Source organism: Gouania willdenowi, chromosome 22 (genome assembly GCF_900634775.1).
Source record: "Gouania willdenowi chromosome 22, fGouWil2.1, whole genome shotgun sequence".
NCBI classification, from domain to species: Eukaryota; Metazoa; Chordata; class Actinopteri; order Blenniiformes; family Gobiesocidae; genus Gouania; species Gouania willdenowi.
In genome coordinates, this window is record NC_041065.1 from 34,203,981 (window position 1) to 34,222,182 (window position 18,202).

An 18,202-nucleotide genomic window follows, 5' to 3' on the forward strand; every position below is an offset into this window, starting at 1 on the left:
ACATGACATCATGTGGTCTTTTACAACGTCAGAGATTCTCAGATCAATGGTGCTACAACCGGATGTGTCTTGGGTCAGTAGGATTGTATTTACACAGTTTTGCATCTGTAAAACTTCCTTTACTGTTACCCCAACCTTGTCTGTAATTACACCATTCCCCATGATGTGCCCATTCTCTGAAAATTCAATGCTGTGTTGAGGGCTGCCCTTGACACTTGGCTCCGGTTTGTTGCTCGTGTGAGCGTTACCTTGCAATACAACTGATGATAGTGTATTTTTTTCTCCCTCAATTTCTGGAATAAAAGCAATGTAAAATTTAAAGCCGTCAGTTCTTGAGTTTGACTCTCCATTTTCAATATCGTCATTCGAGGAAAAGTCCTTCTGATTGGTTCCTGTTGTACAGCAGAACGTTACCAAGTCTCCACGCTCACTCCTTTTAGGAATTTTCAGATTGCCAAATAAAGCGTCTTGTAGCTCTTTGTTTCTCTTTCTGGAATTTTTACAAGACAATTTATCGTCTTCCTGTTGTGCTGCACTGAACAGCTTGGGGCCTTTATTTTCTGCTCTTGTAAAGGACACAACATCGGAATTCCCAAACATATGATGTTGCTCAAAGCTCAACTTTAGCAGTTCCTTTTCTGTGGAAAATTTCAGGGAATCTGTTCGACCAACTTTCTCAGGTACTTTATCCTGGTTTGTAGGATTTGAAGGGAAAGATGTGGCCGGACACTTATTGTCAGACAGCGTATTGTCTGGAACCATTAGATTTGATCCAGCTTGGATTAACTGAGGGCTCTGAACTGGTGGCAAACAAGACATTTCATCTGGTGTGAAAAGGCATGCTGAAGGGTAACTGTGGCTGCCATCCAAAGCATCTACATTGTTTGTTCTTGTTGATCCTCGATCCCCCAATTCATCTGAAAAACACGATTCATCATCATCGAGAGATGTCGTTTGAGCTCTTTGAACTGTAGAAGCTCTTGGAACCTCCGCTCTGCATTCCTGCACCGTCATGTTTACACCATCAGTGCTGATCGCTGTGGAATTTAAGCTTCCAGATCCACTCTGTGTGTCGGAGAGAGTCATACTAATTTCACTGCTGCATTCTGTGTGCTCATAAATCATCTTTCTTTCTCTTTGCATTCTAGGACTCTCTGTAGCGTCAGTGGAAGACCAGGCATCTGTGAGCCCCAGCACACATTCAGGCTCACTAACACTCAGAGAGCGAGGGCTGCTGGTTGAAGTCTTCTGAATATTCCCATCCTCATCAATCAATTTATGTCCCATTCTGGCATCTGCCACTAATGACATTTCAAGAGTTCCCTTGGTTGGATCAGTTGGTGTCGTCTTCGGGGGGTCCTGCTGGCTACAATCAGCCTCCGTTGGGACTATTAGAACTTTCTGACACTTCTCCAAGCATGACCTGGTCTCTGCTGCATCATTAGGCCTAAAATAATCTGTCACCAGTGAGTAGGTTGGCATCAGCGTTCGTCTTGGTTTTGCAAAGTTGGCAATTTCCCATTTCTTTCTAATTTCAAAGAATCCTTTGACATTTCACTATCTTCGCTCTCCGTGTCACTCTGAGCTAGTTCCTCATGTCTCAGTTGCTCTACTAGAATTGTTGCATAAGCAGAGGACAAAGAGTCAAGAGAAAAAAGGCTCTCGCAGTCCGACGCCCCTTCGTCCCCGTCGTCTTCTTGTTCCTTCCCCCACCCACCCAATCCCTGATGTCTGTCGATCCACCAGCTGGTCTTGTTCATTAGCGTCTCTGTGCTGTGCCACCGTCGGTGTCGGATGTTCTCAAATGGAGTCCTTTGGTCCAGTTCTTGACATGACACAGCTTCTTTGATGGAACCTTTGCTTTGACTCATTTTTAGCGTCCTGTGGTTTTTGCCTTGTAATCGTTTCCAGTAAAATTTACTTGCGAATCTCCCCAAATATTTGGAAACATGTGCTTTAGTTATGACTAAGGATGATTTTTTTAACTTTTTGAAAAGAGATGTTTTTATTTTTGACCCAACGGGACAATTCAAAGAGCTGCCGATGGATGTTTCTCCTCTTTTTTCTGAATGGACCAAGTGTTTTGTGTTTTCTGGTGAATTTTCTTTGCTGGCTGGCAGAAAACTTTCAATCCCAGGCTTTACAGAAACTGCTGAGTCGTGATCTGATTTGTTTCTAAAAGTAAGATCTCTCCTGGGGAGTAAAGGCTTTCTTTCTGGACGCTCTGGCCAGGACTTAGCATTTGGCTGCTCAAGAGGACTTTCACGTGAGCTTAATCGGTTTCGATGGGGTCGACTTTGTCCTGAGAAGACGGAGCCTGAACAAATTTGAGTCCTTTGACAGGGAAGACCCTCATCAGAAACCCACTCCCTGCAACCAGTTGAATTTGATGGGGATAGATTTGAAGTCAGCTCTATGGATCTGTTTCTTCTGAGGAAGTGTCTGTTAACAAAAAGAAAGGGAGACTTTTATATTAAAATTCTTAAATTACTAGGGGTGTAATAATAATAATAATTAACTTTCACAATGATTCTATTTGAATCAAGATTTGTTTTTGCCGATTCGATTCAAGGATAATGTTGGTTAGTTTAGAACGATTCAATCTGAAACAATTCAGTCACTTTTTTAGCCAAAATAATAATGTGACTGAAATAAACCCCTCAGTAAAGGTGAGCTTTTATAGATTCCTGGAAATTATTTATAAATTATTTATGGACATAAACAAACAAGTAAACATCATTTAATAGCAAATATATTCACATTTTACTTGAATAAAGCCCAACCAACACTAACAGGATGTTAACTTTTCAATACTCAATACGTTTTCAATAAAAATACATATTAGGTTTACCTTCTGCTTGTTTTTTCAACATTAAAATATTACAAACATTAATATAAAAATGAAGTGCAACCAAGATCTGTTAGGTTAAAAGAGCCGTGGTTGAACCTGATACTTTATATTTTAACATGATGGTGAGGCTGAGGCTTCTGCAAAGCTAACGCTAACGAGCTAACGCTACAGTTACATCTTTATAATTAAAAGTGCTTTTAAAACACATCCATATAAAGTCTCCAATGTGTTATTTCTATGTATCAATACAATTCATTGATTACTTTTTCAAATGATTTTAGATCGATTAATGTCATCAGGAAGGACAACTTGCCGAGCACCGATCTATGTAGTTTCATCGTAGGAATATAAATCGATTCATTGATCTAATGTATCAATCGTTACACTCTTATAAACTAAATACCATTTCATTCATTGTCAGTATTCATCTTTTCTTGGCATGAAATCGATGTGATGTTTCATCCACTTACTTGAAGACTGGGTTGTGCTGTGGGTACAGCCGTGACAGAAGATCCGTTGAAATCGAATGTCTTCGAGAAATAAGCGGCCGTCCTCGGAGCGTAGTTCCAGTCTGTGATCCTTGCTCTGGAGGGTCTGGGATATCTGGTGCTAATGGAAAGGCCTTTTCCAGCTGCTTTAACTCTCGTTTAGCTTCCAACAGTTGCCTCTTGTTGGCGATTCTCTGCAGCTGAAAGTGAAGCTTCTTCCGACGGATGCGTCTCTCGGCGCGACAAAGGGCGTGATGTTTGAGGAGCTCCTCCTGCACTGATTTCTTTGTAGCCCTGACCACCTCAGATGGACAATCCCCAGAGAAATCTCCTTGATCCCTGGAAAACTGACTTGATGACGTTTCCAGGAGTGGTCTAGGTATGATGTCTGCTTGAACTCCAGAGTCTTTGGTGATTCTTTGCTCCACAGCTATCAAGTGATTTTTCTCCTGGACAATCCACTGCTGGACTGTTGGATGACACAATATATTCACCAAAAAGTGACTTTAAAAAGTCTTCATATTTACAGCTTTAGCTTCTTAAAGGGATCCTCTGCTGTTTTTACAAGTTTGGCCTCAATCTTTGAAATGTACTTATTAGAAGATCTAACTCATTATTATGCATCATATTCATTTAATTGCCTTATAAACGGGACTACTTTACAGTTTAGAGCCTGTGTTCTGCCATCTTGAAATAATAATAATAATAATGATGTGGATTTTATATAGTGCTTTATCATAGACATTCAAAGTGCTTTACTATACTATACTATAGTAGACAGTATATACTATAGTCTATAGTAGACAGTATATACTATAGTCTATACTGTCTACTATAGACTATAGTATATACTGTCTACTATAGACTATAGTATATACTGTCTACTATAGACTATAGTATATACCGTCTACTATAGACTATAGTATATACTGTCTACTATAGACTATAGTATATACCGTCTACTATAGACTATAGTATATACCGTCTACTATAGACTATAGTCTATACTGTCTACTATAGACTATAGTATATACTGTCTACTATAGACTATAGTATATACTGTCTACTATAGACTATAGTATATACCGTCTACTATAGACTATAGTATATACTGTCTACTATAGACTATAGTATATACTGTCTACTATAGACTATAGTATATACCGTCTACTATAGACTATAGTATATACCGTCTACTATAGACTATAGTCTATACTGTCTACTATAGACTATAGTATATACTGTCTACTATAGACTATAGTATATACTGTCTACTATAGACTATAGTATATACCGTCTACTATAGACTATAGTATATACTGTCTACTATAGACTATAGTATATACTGTCTACTATAGACTATAGTATATATGTCTACTATAGACTATAGTATATACCGTCTACTATAGACTATAGTATATACCGTCTACTATAGACTATAGTCTATACCGTCTACTATAGACTATAGTATATACCGTCTACTATAGACTATAGTATATACTGTCTACTATAGACTATAGTATATACTGTCTACTATAGACTATAGTCTATACTGTCTACTATAGACTATAGTATATACCGTCTACTATAGACTATAGTATATACTGTCTACTATAGACTATAGTATATACCGTCTACTATAGACTATAGTATATACCGTCTACTATAGACTATAGTATATACTGTCTACTATAGACTATAGTATATACTGTCTACTATAGACTATAGTATATACTGTCTACTATAGACTATAGTCTATACTGTCTACTATAGACTATAGTATATACCGTCTACTATAGACTATAGTATATACTGTCTACTATAGACTATAGTATATACCGTCTACTATAGACTATAGTATATACTGTCTACTATAGACTATAGTCTATACTGTCTACTATAGACTATAGTATATACTGTCTACTATAGACTATAGTATATACTGTCTACTATAGACTATAGTATATACTGTCTACTATATATACTGTCTACTATAGACTATAGTCTATACTGTCTACTATAGACTATAGTCTATACTGTCTACTATAGACTATAGTATATACCGTCTACTATAGACTATAGTATATACCGTCTACTATAGACTATAGTATATACTGTCTACTATAGACTATAGTATATACCGTCTACTATAGACTATAGTATATACTGTCTACTATAGACTATAGTATATACTGTCTACTATAGACTATAGTATATACTGTCTACTATATATACTGTCTACTATAGACTATAGTCTATACTGTCTACTATAGACTATAGTCTATACTGTCTACTATAGACTATAGTATATACCGTCTACTATAGACTATAGTATATACCGTCTACTATAGACTATAGTATATACTGTCTACTATAGACTATAGTATATACCGTCTACTATAGACTATAGTATATACCGTCTACTATAGACTATAGTATATACCGTCTACTATAGACTATACAGTGGCGGCTGCTGGTCTTTCATGCAGGGGAAGCTCATTTTCTGCCTACTTCAGAAAATTTATCTGTTTATTTAAATGTGAAGTCTAGTAGAATTCACATTTTGTTGTCAACAACTATTTGTAGATTATCACACACGCACGCGCGCGCGCACACGCGTAGCTGCTGCGCGCTGGAGTGTGTGTTTGGTCAAAAGTCTCACAACACAAGCAGTAACAGTCTCCACAAACACCAAAAACAGACACTAGGTTTGTCAGAAGTTGATTCGCTATGAGAGGATCAGCAAAGTCTCCGTGTCAACACAGAGCAACGGACTGAAATATTTGAAAAACCCGCCTGTGTGCTTACAACGTCATACTCTCTGATTGGCTCATTTCGCTGTCAATCAAAATTGAATTAGCCTGAGACAGATCATCCAATCATCATCCATTATTCCAGCGTCCGGAACAGACAGATCCAGCCCACTGCTCCATAGACCTCCTGTGAAGCTCGGCGTCCGATGGGCGGGACTAAGTGCGTCATAACCGAGCATTTATCCAATGAGCGTCTAGTTTGACTGCAGTGGATCAACCCCTAAATCCTCTGCCATTGACTTCAATTGAAGCTGAACTTCACCACTGTTTATTAACACTGTGACGCTGCGGTAATGAATGAAGAACGTCACGCTGTCACTGTCAGTTTCCTGTTATAAGAAGCTGATTCTGAACTAAACATACGTGTTCTGTCATATATTTAGTCAATGAAATGTACACACAACACTACATATTTGACCACTGATTTTAGGGGAAGCTGAGGTTCCCTTGTAGTCTTAAAGCATCCGCCACTGAGACTATAGTATATACTGTCTACTATAGACTATAGTATATACCGTCTACTATAGACTATAGTATATACCGTCTACTATAGACTATAGTATATACTGTCTACTATAGACTATAGTATATACTGTCTACTATAGACTATAGTATATACTGTCTACTATAGACTATAGTATATACCGTCTACTATAGACTAGTATATACCGTCTACTATAGACTAGTATATACTGTCTACTATAGACTATAGTATATACTGTCTACTATAGACTATAGTATATACTGTCTACTATAGACTATAGTATATACCGTCTACTATAGACTATAGTATATACTGTCTACTATAGACTATAGTCTATACTGTCTACTATAGACTATAGTCTATACTGTCTACTATATATACTGTCTACTATAGACTATAGTCTATACTGTCTACTATAGACTATAGTATATACTGTCTACTATAGACTATAGTATATACTGTCTACTATAGACTATAGTATATACTGTCTACTATAGACTATAGTATATACTGTCTACTATAGACTATAGTATATACTGTCTACTATAGACTATAGTATATACCGTCTACCATAGACTATAGTATATACTGTCTACTATAGACTATAGTCTATACTGTCTACTATATACTGTCTACTATAGACTATAGTCTATACTGTCTACTATAGACTATAGTATATACTGTCTACTATAGACTATAGTATATACTGTCTACTATAGACTATAGTATATACTGTCTACTATAGACTATAGTATATACTGTCTACTATAGACTATAGTATATACTGTCTACTATAGACTATAGTATACACTGTCTACTATATACTATAGTATATACTGTCTACTATAGACTATAGTATATACTGTCTACTATAGACTATAGTATACACTGTCTACTATAGACTATAGTATATACTGTCTACTATAGACTATAGTATATAGTTCCTCAGACAAAGGTCTTCTCTGCCTTGTTTCTGCTCCACCATGATGTAAGTTTGATAAAAGTGAATTAGTAGACAACCATGTGCAGCCATAGAGCTGGTCATAATCTAGCATTAAAGCAGTACATCTTATCGCCATGGGAACGAGAACAGAGCTGTGAGACTGGTACCGGGTCGGAGGCAGAGAAAGTGCTGTTTTCCGTCCAGAGACATTTCAACTATTTTAGGCCAAACTTGTAAAAACAGCAGAGCATCCCTGGTCAACTTACTATCTATGTGTTGCTGTAGGAGATGTTCCTGCTCCTTTTCCAGCTCTTTCTCAGTCCGTCTCTGTTCAGACTGAATTTGTTGTCGTAATCTCTCGATGAAGAACTTCTTTTCCTCCAGTCGCTGCCTGACCTTCAGCTCCTCACTGGTACAGGAGGTCCTTACCTGGTCCTCATCTTCAGCACTACAGAAGAAAGACATAAAGCTTCAACAGATTAGAAAAAAATAATGAAATTAATCCAGCTCCACAAAATATGATCTGAAACAGATTTAAAGCTTGTGTTCAGTTCAGTGGTTTGAAGGTAACTAGGCAACTGTAGCCTGAGCTGTAAACAATGATTGTTCACAATGGTGGGGGCTAAAAAACCTAAAGAAACATGAGACATTTTTCCTCTAGTTCTATCTACAGTAATACTAACAGAATGTGTAGATCCTTAAAAAACACACAAAGCTTTATGAAGTAAATATGAAAGTATAAGATGGTATTATGTGAATGTATTACCTGCCATCAGTAATCAAGGAGGTGCAATTTATTCCACCTTCACTGGCCTGAAGCAGAGAATAAAAATAGTAAATAAATACATTTGAGTCACTTTGGTCAATCAATCAATCAATCTTTATTTGTATAGCGCCAAATCATAACCAATGGTATCTCAAGGCACTTTACAGTAGAGCAGTCTTAAGGACGGACTCTTCATTTTATGGATACACACATATGCATATATACGTATATACACATACATATGTATCCCACACCCAACATGAATTCATCATGGCGGCAAGGAAAACCTTCTGTTAAGCAGCAGGAACCTGTGTGGATCCCATTCCTATGATGAACAGCCATCCACGTTATGCTGTGTTGGGTGTGTGCAGAGGAAAGGGTGGAGACAGAGTTGTTGAGACTCTGTAACTCCACACTGAGGATCCCACGGACCTGCAAGACAAAAGCCAGAAGGAGTACAGGAGCAAACACACAAGGGAAGAAGCAGACATAGAGGGAGTGTTTGAAAGAGGAATGGGACCCTCTCCGGTCCCTCTCTAACCTAAATGACCTCTCTCTTAACGCCCTCTCCAACCTCTCTCCAACCGAGCATGCCAGACCACCCCCCCCCCCGGCAGTCTATGCCTATTGCATCTTAATTATGAGCTATGAGCTGGTTCCTAACTAAAAGCTTTATCAAAGAGGAATGTTTTGAGCCTAACCTTAAAGGTAGAGAGGGTGTCTGCCCCCCGAACCGTGGTTGGTAGATGGTTCCAGAGAAGTGGGGCCTGATAACTGAAAGCTCTTCCTCCTATACTACTTTAGAGATGAATGGAACAACGAGTAGTCCAGCATTTTGAGAGCGTAGTGTTCTGGGGGGATTGTATGGCACTACAAGCTCCTTGAGATAGACTGGTGCCTGTCCATTTAGGGCTTTATAAGTGAGAAGAAGAATCTTGAATTCTATTCTATATTTTATGGGAAGCCAATGCAGAGAGGCTAATACAGGAGTAATGTGATCTCTTCTCCTAGTTTTAGTCAGTACACGTGCTGCAGCATTTTGAACCAGCTGAAGTGTCTTAAGCGACTTGCTCGGGCAGCCTGCTAAAAGAGAATTACAATAATCCAGTCTAGAGGTAACAAAAGCATGGACTAGTTTTTCGGCGTCGCCCTGAGACAGGATAGATCTGATTTTAGCAATGTTACGGAGATGAAAGAAGGCAGTTCTTGAAGTTTGTTTTATGTGAGAGTTGAAGGATAAATCCTGATCAAATAGAACCCCAAGGTTTCTAACAGTTGTGCTTTGTGCCAGAGTAATGCCATCTAGGGCAGTTAGGCTAGCATAGGTTTCTCTAAGGTGTCGCGGGCCCAGTACAATGACCTCAGTCTTGTCTGAGTTGAGAAGAAGAAAATTTTGGTCCATCCAGGCCCTAATGTCCTTTAGACAGGCCTCAAGTTTAGATAGCTGATTTGTCTCACCTGGCTTCATTGATACATACAGTTGGGTATCATCAGCATAGCAGTGAAAGTTAACAGAGTATTTTCTCATAACATTACCAAGGGGGAGCATATAGATACAGAAGAGGATTGGACCTAGCACAGAGCCCTGAGGAACCCCGTAGCTTACTTTAGTGTACACAGAAGACTTATTATTCACGTGTACACAAAAAAATGCAGATTTTTTTTACAAACTGTTCCTTAATTATTCAATATTTACACTGTAAATGTTTAGTTTGATCTGATCAATACTTTATAGATATGGATTATATAGTGAGGGGGTGTGTCCTTATTGTTCTTCCAATATATCAGTAACTCCATCACATATAAAGGTAAATATGGTATAGTAATAAGCTCCTCCTACAGAAAAAGATCTGCTATACATCCTATCTGGTGGACATGTCAGCTCCTCTAAATAGTCACTAAGTCAGTGTGTGTTTGGGTCTGGAACATGTTTGGGTCTTCAGTAAACTACTTAGCATATGTCTCAGCTCCCTGTAATGTGATCAGCTTAGAGCTATGAACATAGACTGTTCACATCACTAATGATTAGTCACAGATATACATTGGTTCTAGACTCACACACTCTGGAAATATGAACAATATAACTTTAGGTTATTTCACCACAGGTGCATTTTTAAAATCCTTTACATGAGGTTATTGTAACTTGTGTATAATAATCATTTATTAGTTTTTCACTAAAACACATTTTTTTAATTTGTTGAAATGAGTTGGAATGACACATTTGCTTTCTGCACTCGTGCATTGTTAAATTCATCATTGGTGTTTGTTATTGACAATAGTGATAACTTTAGTAGTTATTGTTCTTTCAGCACAAAACCCTTTAATAAAAATGACAAGTGCATTAAAAGACATTGATAAACCATAACTAACCATAACTATTCATCATTTTCAGGTGATCAGCACCTACCTGCCTGCACTCCTGGAGGACAGCAGCTTCTGCAGGATGGTTGAAGCAGAACATATGGATTCCATCTAATGTGATCACTGTCCCTAGAGGTGGTGAGAGGAATCACAACCATGATGAGTATGAGAGTCATTCAATGCACTTTATGTATATGTGTGTGTTAGTGAATGGTGTCACTACACATAAATAATATTTAGTCTTTATGTCTATTCTTCTATTATATACAGTATGCAATATAGTTGGAATGACTGGTAAACTAAGTTTTTACTTGTTTGCCATGTGAGTTTACACAGTTTTATGATGAAAATACTAAAAAATACAACAATGAAACTTTATATCAGACATGGGCGACAGACAGCAACATTGTCTGGGTTTCAAAGTAAATGCACAAAAATTACTTTAAAAACACACAAAATGACAGAAAAAGCCATTAACAAATGACAAAAAATCCACAAAACAAAAAGGTCAGAAAAACACACAAAAATAAACTACAAAAACACACAAAGCCTTTGTTGTTTCCTGTATTAAGACTCAGATTAGTCGTTATTCTAATGCTGACGTGAATGTTGATCATGTGACCCTCAGATCAGATACAATCACATGTTTGTGGCCCAGCTGTGATCAAAGTCAGCCATGGTTACTTGTATATTAAGGTTAAAACATGAGGTTTATTAGGTGATATTATGTTGCTGAGGGCGTGAGCTGACCTTGAGCCAGTCTGCACGGCTTAGTGACCTCTCCACCGTTGACTACGCACACACAACCCGGCAGTGGCTTGAGCGTTACCACCCCGCCGTCGTTTTCAATCTCACAGTTGGCGTTTCCCTGGATAACTACACGTACACAATCACACAATGGACAACATCTCAGCATTTAATCCTTTGTTTTTTAAATAAGACAAAATATCTTTATTCAAAATAGATGAGAGTCAAACATTTAACAGGATGTGTTGACTTTTAGAAACATCTGTATTTGGACAACTGTTGTTTTTTATAGAACAAGTCAAACATAGAATATAATACCAGCTCAAATCAGGGACATAACAACACTAGCATCACCAGGTAGAATTATCAGCATTTTTATTAATTAACTCAATCAATCAATCAATTCATTAACTGTATTTGAAGTTGTTTAACTGTAAGACCGGCATTCTTTTTATTTTTTACAAGATATATATTTCAATAAGTACGCCCAAATATTAGGGCCACATTAACATAAAAAATAAAAAACTGGAAACTACAAGATTTAAGTCTTAAAACTTGTGATTTTATGAGAATAAAGTTGTATCTTAATAAAATCGTCAATAAAAAATTGAATAAATCTTTAATCTTGAAATATTATGACTTTAATCTCATAGTGCTCAGATTTCTTTTTATTTTCATGTAGACCTAATACGTCATCATAAATAAGCTTTTGAATGATTCTGTTTTAATGTGTATGTAAAGTTTCACATCAACCTGTCAAAGTACTGGAGATTTAATTAGGCTCTAATCTCACATATTTACTCAAATATTCATGAATACATATTGTACCTTTTATAAATATGAAATAGATGTACAGATAGATAGATAGGTAAATAAATAATACCTATGTGTGGTTCTTGGAAAAGGCTCGGAGGTCCAATGTGAGTAACTCCTTCCTGTAGCACAAAGAAACACAAATCTGCTCTAGCAACAAATTAATCACAAAATAATTTTTAAAGTATTTTTATGACGTAATCATCTGTATTTTTAGCTCATAATCCTTAAATTGCACAAAATGAGTGGTCAGATCCTGTAGGATTTGTTTTGGTGGCGTCAGCAGCACGTGCGTAGGGAGATCTTTTACCGTATAATTACCAGAGTTTACTTTTTTATTGGCAGAATCAGGACAGCTCAAGCTCCCTGGAGCTCTAGCCTCAGAACTATGATCCTCTTGTTCCAACAGAGCTTCATGTAGCGCACGGGAAAAAACAACTGACAGAATAGTTGGAATAGAAAACGCAGCTTTTCCCTAGAGTTATTGTAGCAGAACAGAGAAAGTCAGCAGTTAGGACAGCTGTCCAACAACGTAGGAGATGTAGAGCTTATCTATGCTGTTGTACTGTATGTGAATACCAAGTGTAACCAGATGAACACGTAATAAAAACATGATTTAAAGACATTTCATGTGCTACATATAGAATTTATCCTCATATTGACAGACATAAATCAGAGGAAGCTTAGTATTAAGAGTGTTTTCTTGTGTACTTGGAGTAAACGTAACATTTAATCCCCTTTTGCTGTTTTTCGGGGTCACTGGTGAGGGGTTAGGACTACCTGTTGGGGGTCAGAGGCTCATTGCCTTTTCAATTCTGTTAGCACGCTGTTAGCAGCCTACTGTTTCACACTGGGTGGAAGATTATTAGTATTATTATATCATCTTAAACTAATGTTGAGGGGTTCTGGGGCCTTTTCTGACTTTTTTTAACCAACCATCGACAAAGGTACACATTTTTATTCAGCATTTTGGCTGATTTGCTCACTGAAGGTCTTTATATACTGTACTTTCTATATAGAACTATTATTATTATTATTATTATTAATCTTTTTTTCTTGAAAAAGTGTTGTTGTTGTTGCCATTTTCTGTCCAACATTAATAAAAATATGAAAGACTAAAAAGACATTTCTACTACTGTATAATTTAGAAACGTACCCTGAGGTGATAACATGCTGTTTGAGTGCTGAGGACGTCTCTATGAAGAGCCACCAGATGAGGTCTGAGGGAGTTGATGAGGAATCCAGCCTGGTCCTGTTAATGTCTACACTGTACTCCTCCAGCAGCTCCTTGTCCCCCCAGCTCTCAGACCAGTCCTTAGTCAGCTGATCTACCTGTCCGTTACACAACCATAAGAAGGAGAAAGTCAGGATAAAAGTTATGTTAATATGATCATAATTCAGTTTAAAGCTGCTGAAGACAAAAAATATTTATCAAATAAAGACATAATGTAGGACTCATAGATCAATAAATCAATCATTGTTTGATTGAAAAAAAACAATAAAAGGGTTGAATTGTTAAAGTTTTTTTTATCTCCACTGTAAACAGTTTTATTGTCATTGTTGGAAAAGTTTGGTGCATTGCATTGTGGGATACGGAGTGATTTTACTTCATTCTTACTGTGATTTCTTGTGTTCGCCCCCCAAAAAAAGCCTAAACTCCAACAGAGGGACCCCCCCCCCACCCCCCAACACATTCTGTTGTTTTCACTGAAAGTTGTGGTAAAACATTGGAGAACGTTTAAAGTTGGGGTTTACACGTTAAGATCTGAGTGTGAGGAGGAGTGAGATGACATCACAGGTAATAGTGGAATCATTAAACACAGGACATGGTAGTCACTAGAGGGTTACTATGGTTACTATGTGAGTGGTGTCGAGCTGTGTCCTCACATATGAATCATCAGTAATGTTCCTTAGAATCAGGGGGTGTTTCAGCCTTTTTAACACTAGACATCCTCATCAAAGGTGGCCAACTACAGGGTGATCAAGCCTGATCTTTACTATCTGCAGCTTGGTCTGTGCCCTTTGATCTGCTTCTCCCTAGGAAATGACTGCTCTTTGATCTCTTCTTTTGAAGTTCTCTGTGGTTGTACCAACCATTTCAGTGACACGGGTGCTGATGCTCTGCAAACTGGGGTTTTGTTCCCGTTGCTATGCATCAATCGACTGGTTTGACTGTTTGCATTGAAACAAGTAGTGGTTAAAGTGCTTCCTTTGCCTCTGCTCTCTGACTAAACAATGTTATTCTTCCCTTCCACTGGTGCACACCTGTCCCATTCCCATTAATATTATATGATCATATCTTTTAATCCCCAGCAGCTTTATTGGTTACAACACACAGGTTCAATGTGTATGAGACAGAAACATGTGAACCTTTAGTTCATTTTGTAGCACCATCTCAGAGAGACTTCCTTCCTTCTCATCACTCAGAGATGGACTGGGATTACGTTGCTGTCAACACAAATAAATATGTAAAACCAGACAAAGTTAATACTGTCTCCAGTGTCTATGATAAAGCACTATATGAAATCCAATGCATTATTATTATTATTATTATTATTACAAAGGAAATAAGGTACATCACAAAGAGCATTATTATATTGTAGGAATGTTTTTTAAAGCCTGAGCTTAGTTTTGAGCTAAAGGTCACGTACCATCTCAAAGCTGAGCAGCATGTTCTTCAGCCTGTCAATCTCCTCCCTCAGTTCCCTGATCAGTCGAACGTGTGCATCCTGCACACAGGGGGGGGGGGGGGGGGGGGGGGGGGGACTGCTGACTAACCCGTAAACCAAGCTTTGAATGTTTGTATAAAGTCACTCACCTCGTTCACACGGGGCTTGTTGACAATGTTTCTGGCGTGGGCGGCGTAGCGCAGCGTGCTCAGAGTCTCGTTATAACAGGCAGCAGAGGGTGAGACGGCTGGAAGGAGCAATAATAAATATTCATAAATCATCTGTTACCTTTGAACACCTGGAGAATTTAGCACTCAGAATAAATAAAATGTATCAAGAAAATAAATAAGTGCAAATGCTGAATTGAAGCCAGAGTTTAACATGTTTAAGAACTTGTGGAAAAGTGAAATAAATTAAATGTGTTACTTTATGAACAGATGAATAATTATTACAGATAACATGTAGAAACAAGATGTTTTAAGAACATTTTTAAAAATAAGGGACCTGCTTAACAGAAAAAAAATATTTTTATGTCGTGGCGTCATTTTTAAAAGTAACAAACTAATTTTCAAAACAGAAATTTGTTTAAAAAAGTAATGAGTAAAAAAAAAAACTGTAACAAACTGTATTTGTACTGCATTGCTTGTCACTTCACTCCATGTTCAATTACAATTCAATTACGAATAGTGGCCGGCATTTTTTCCAATTTAATTATTTTTGTATCCTTAGAAAGTCAATTACAATTACATTCTCAATTACTAAAGTTTAATTATAATTCATTACATTTACTGAGCCTGAAATAATTAACTTCATAAAAGTTAACCTTCCTCTTGTGGTTAGCTTTCTGTTAGCATCGCTAATGCTAACGGGTCCTAAATCAGCTGTAAAATACACTAAAAACAAATATCATCTATTTTATTTCCTATCTATTGATTACCTTTGTTCGGCTTCATAATCAATGAAAATATAGGTTATAATATTTATGGTGTGAGGGCGTCTGAGGGTTCTCTGTTCTGTTTCAGGTGTTGAAGCCGATGATGACGGTTCCTGATCTAGTCTAGAACACTCTGATGTTCTATCTCTCTATCCTGTTCTGATCGTCCTTCTGTCCACTAACAACAACCAGTCCACGCAGATGGCTGCCACCTCTGAACCTGGTTCTAACAGAGATTTATTCCTGTTAAAAGAAGGAGTTTTTTCTTCCCACTGTCAATAAATACTTGAGTTATTATTCAAATGTATGTACAGTATGTGTGACCTCATCAACACGTGATACTAACTTGCGATCATGATGGTTTTGGAGTTTCCTCCCAGGCTGTCTTTGAGGAGCCAGGTCAGCACTGAGTCTCTGTAAGGGATGAAGCAGTGCCTCCTGGCTCCGCCCCCTGACACAGAGCTGCTGCCGTCACACTCAGACGTCACGGTGTTGATGCTCTGGCAGCTGCTCGACATCTGGGAGTTGTGGGCTGTGAAAAACGGTAAAAAAACTAAAACATTTTAGGGATATTGATGGAAAGAAAAGAATATGAATATGTTATAATGTAATGATTAAGCAGTGTTCACCTAGAGCTGAAATAACAATGCCCAGAGTAACCAGTGACTTGTTGATGTTGGAGCCTTCTGTCAGTCTATCTTTGCAGTATTGGGGATCAGCTCTCTCACTGCCAGACACAATATTAATATTTATCACATGAAACATCTGACATCCACTGGACCACCACAACACGTCCATATCTCATTGGTACGGACCACATCTGTAACGCTAGAACAGGGGTTCTCAACCTTTTCAGCCCGTGACCCCCAAAATAAAGGTCCCAGAGAGTGGGGACCCTCCAAAATAAAGGTCCCAGAGAGCGGAAACCCTCCAAAATAAAGGTCCCAGAGAGCGGGGACCCTACAAAATAAAGGTCCCAGAGAGCGGGGACCCTACAAAATAAAGGTCCCAGAGAGCAGGGACCCTCCAAAATAAAGGTTCCAGAGAGCGGAGACCCTCCAAAATAAAGGTCCCAGAGAGCAGGGACCCCCACTGTAGCTGAAGGTGGTTGAACACAGACATGAACATTGAAGAACAGTCATGTGGAGACAGGACCATCTATAAGGGGGAATAAAGGGGAGATTTTTGGGGTCCATCCATAAAGTCAGTAAAATGATGGTCCATTGTTCTATGAATCTGTGATAACCACATTTATTTATTCATCTGAATTGCGGTAATGTAATTACAGGAACAATTAGTTTAAACTAGTGGCAAATAATGGCCATGACAAATTGTGGCATCTGGTGACCCCCTCCTGGTGACCCCCTCCTGGTGACCCCCTCCTGGTGACCCCCTCCCAGTGGAAATAAAATGTTGTCGCCTAAAATGTCTAGTAATGTTAAAATAAATCATTTCTTTATTTAAAAAAACAGTGGATTTATTTTTTAATTGTAGCAGTGTCCTTAGAGCATAGTTTTCCAACTTGGGGTCGTGACCCCATGTGGGGTCGCCTGGAAACAAAATTAAAATGGGGTTGCCTGAAATGTTGAGTAATAATTAAATAAAAATAATACTTTTTTTAATTTAAAAAATAATTGATGTATTTTTTAAACGTATTTAATCTTTTAGCACAATTAAAAAACAAAACCTAATATCACAGAAATAGATATACAGTGCAGGAAGAAGAAGAAAGCTTTTCAAATTAAAACACCACACATAATCTCAAACAACTGTAATATTGTCACTTAGTGTAATAATATTGGCTAATATGTATTTGTAAAACAGTGTAACAAACATGATTATTTTTATCATAATGGGAAGAATAAAAGTGTCTGGAAGGTGTAATTGTGTCCACTAGGGGGCGCCATGATCATTACCTCCCAGCCAGGTCCACCAGGTTAATTCTGCTCACAGTTTCTGACGGCAGGTTATTTTCCAGGATTGCCTGTGAGGAAAAACACACAAAAGTAAGCACACACTTTGCTTCATTGTTAATTACAGATGCTGACCTGTGTGTACTGAATAGTAAAGATGGCGTGGGATCTACTGCTGGCGTCGTGGTTGTGGGTGGCTGCGGTCATTCGGTTGGAGATGCCTTGTTCTAGAAGCTCCATCGCTTGTTTGCAGTCAGACACCACGTGCTGAGACAGGTCTGGAAATAAGACGAAGGTTAAAGGTAACACGAGTCACACAATCTGGTCAATTTTTACTCAAATTCTCTTGATTTTGTGACAAACTTTTTCCCCAACTTTAAGAAAAAACAATGAATACAATCAGGAAACACGTCCCAATAA

The 18,202-nt window shown here is 37.9% G+C and overlaps 1 protein-coding gene across 1 annotated transcript; it reads right to left on the reverse strand.

The window, feature by feature from the left end:
- Positions 1-1,481: 1,481 nt before the first annotated feature.
- On the reverse strand, positions 1,482-18,082 carry LOC114455900 (stAR-related lipid transfer protein 9-like; the record flags this gene model as incomplete). Its single annotated transcript, XM_028437197.1, is given in 16 exon segments — positions 1,482-2,442; positions 3,322-3,808; positions 7,846-8,027; positions 8,346-8,392; positions 10,753-10,835; positions 11,457-11,582; positions 12,337-12,388; positions 13,423-13,523; positions 13,526-13,598; positions 14,637-14,714; positions 14,918-14,995; positions 15,085-15,182; positions 16,216-16,401; positions 16,499-16,596; positions 17,786-17,853; positions 17,918-18,082. Coding segments are annotated over 16 exon segments (2,883 nt in total), but the record flags the coding sequence as incomplete, so codon positions are not given.
- Positions 18,083-18,202: the final 120 nt, after the last annotated feature.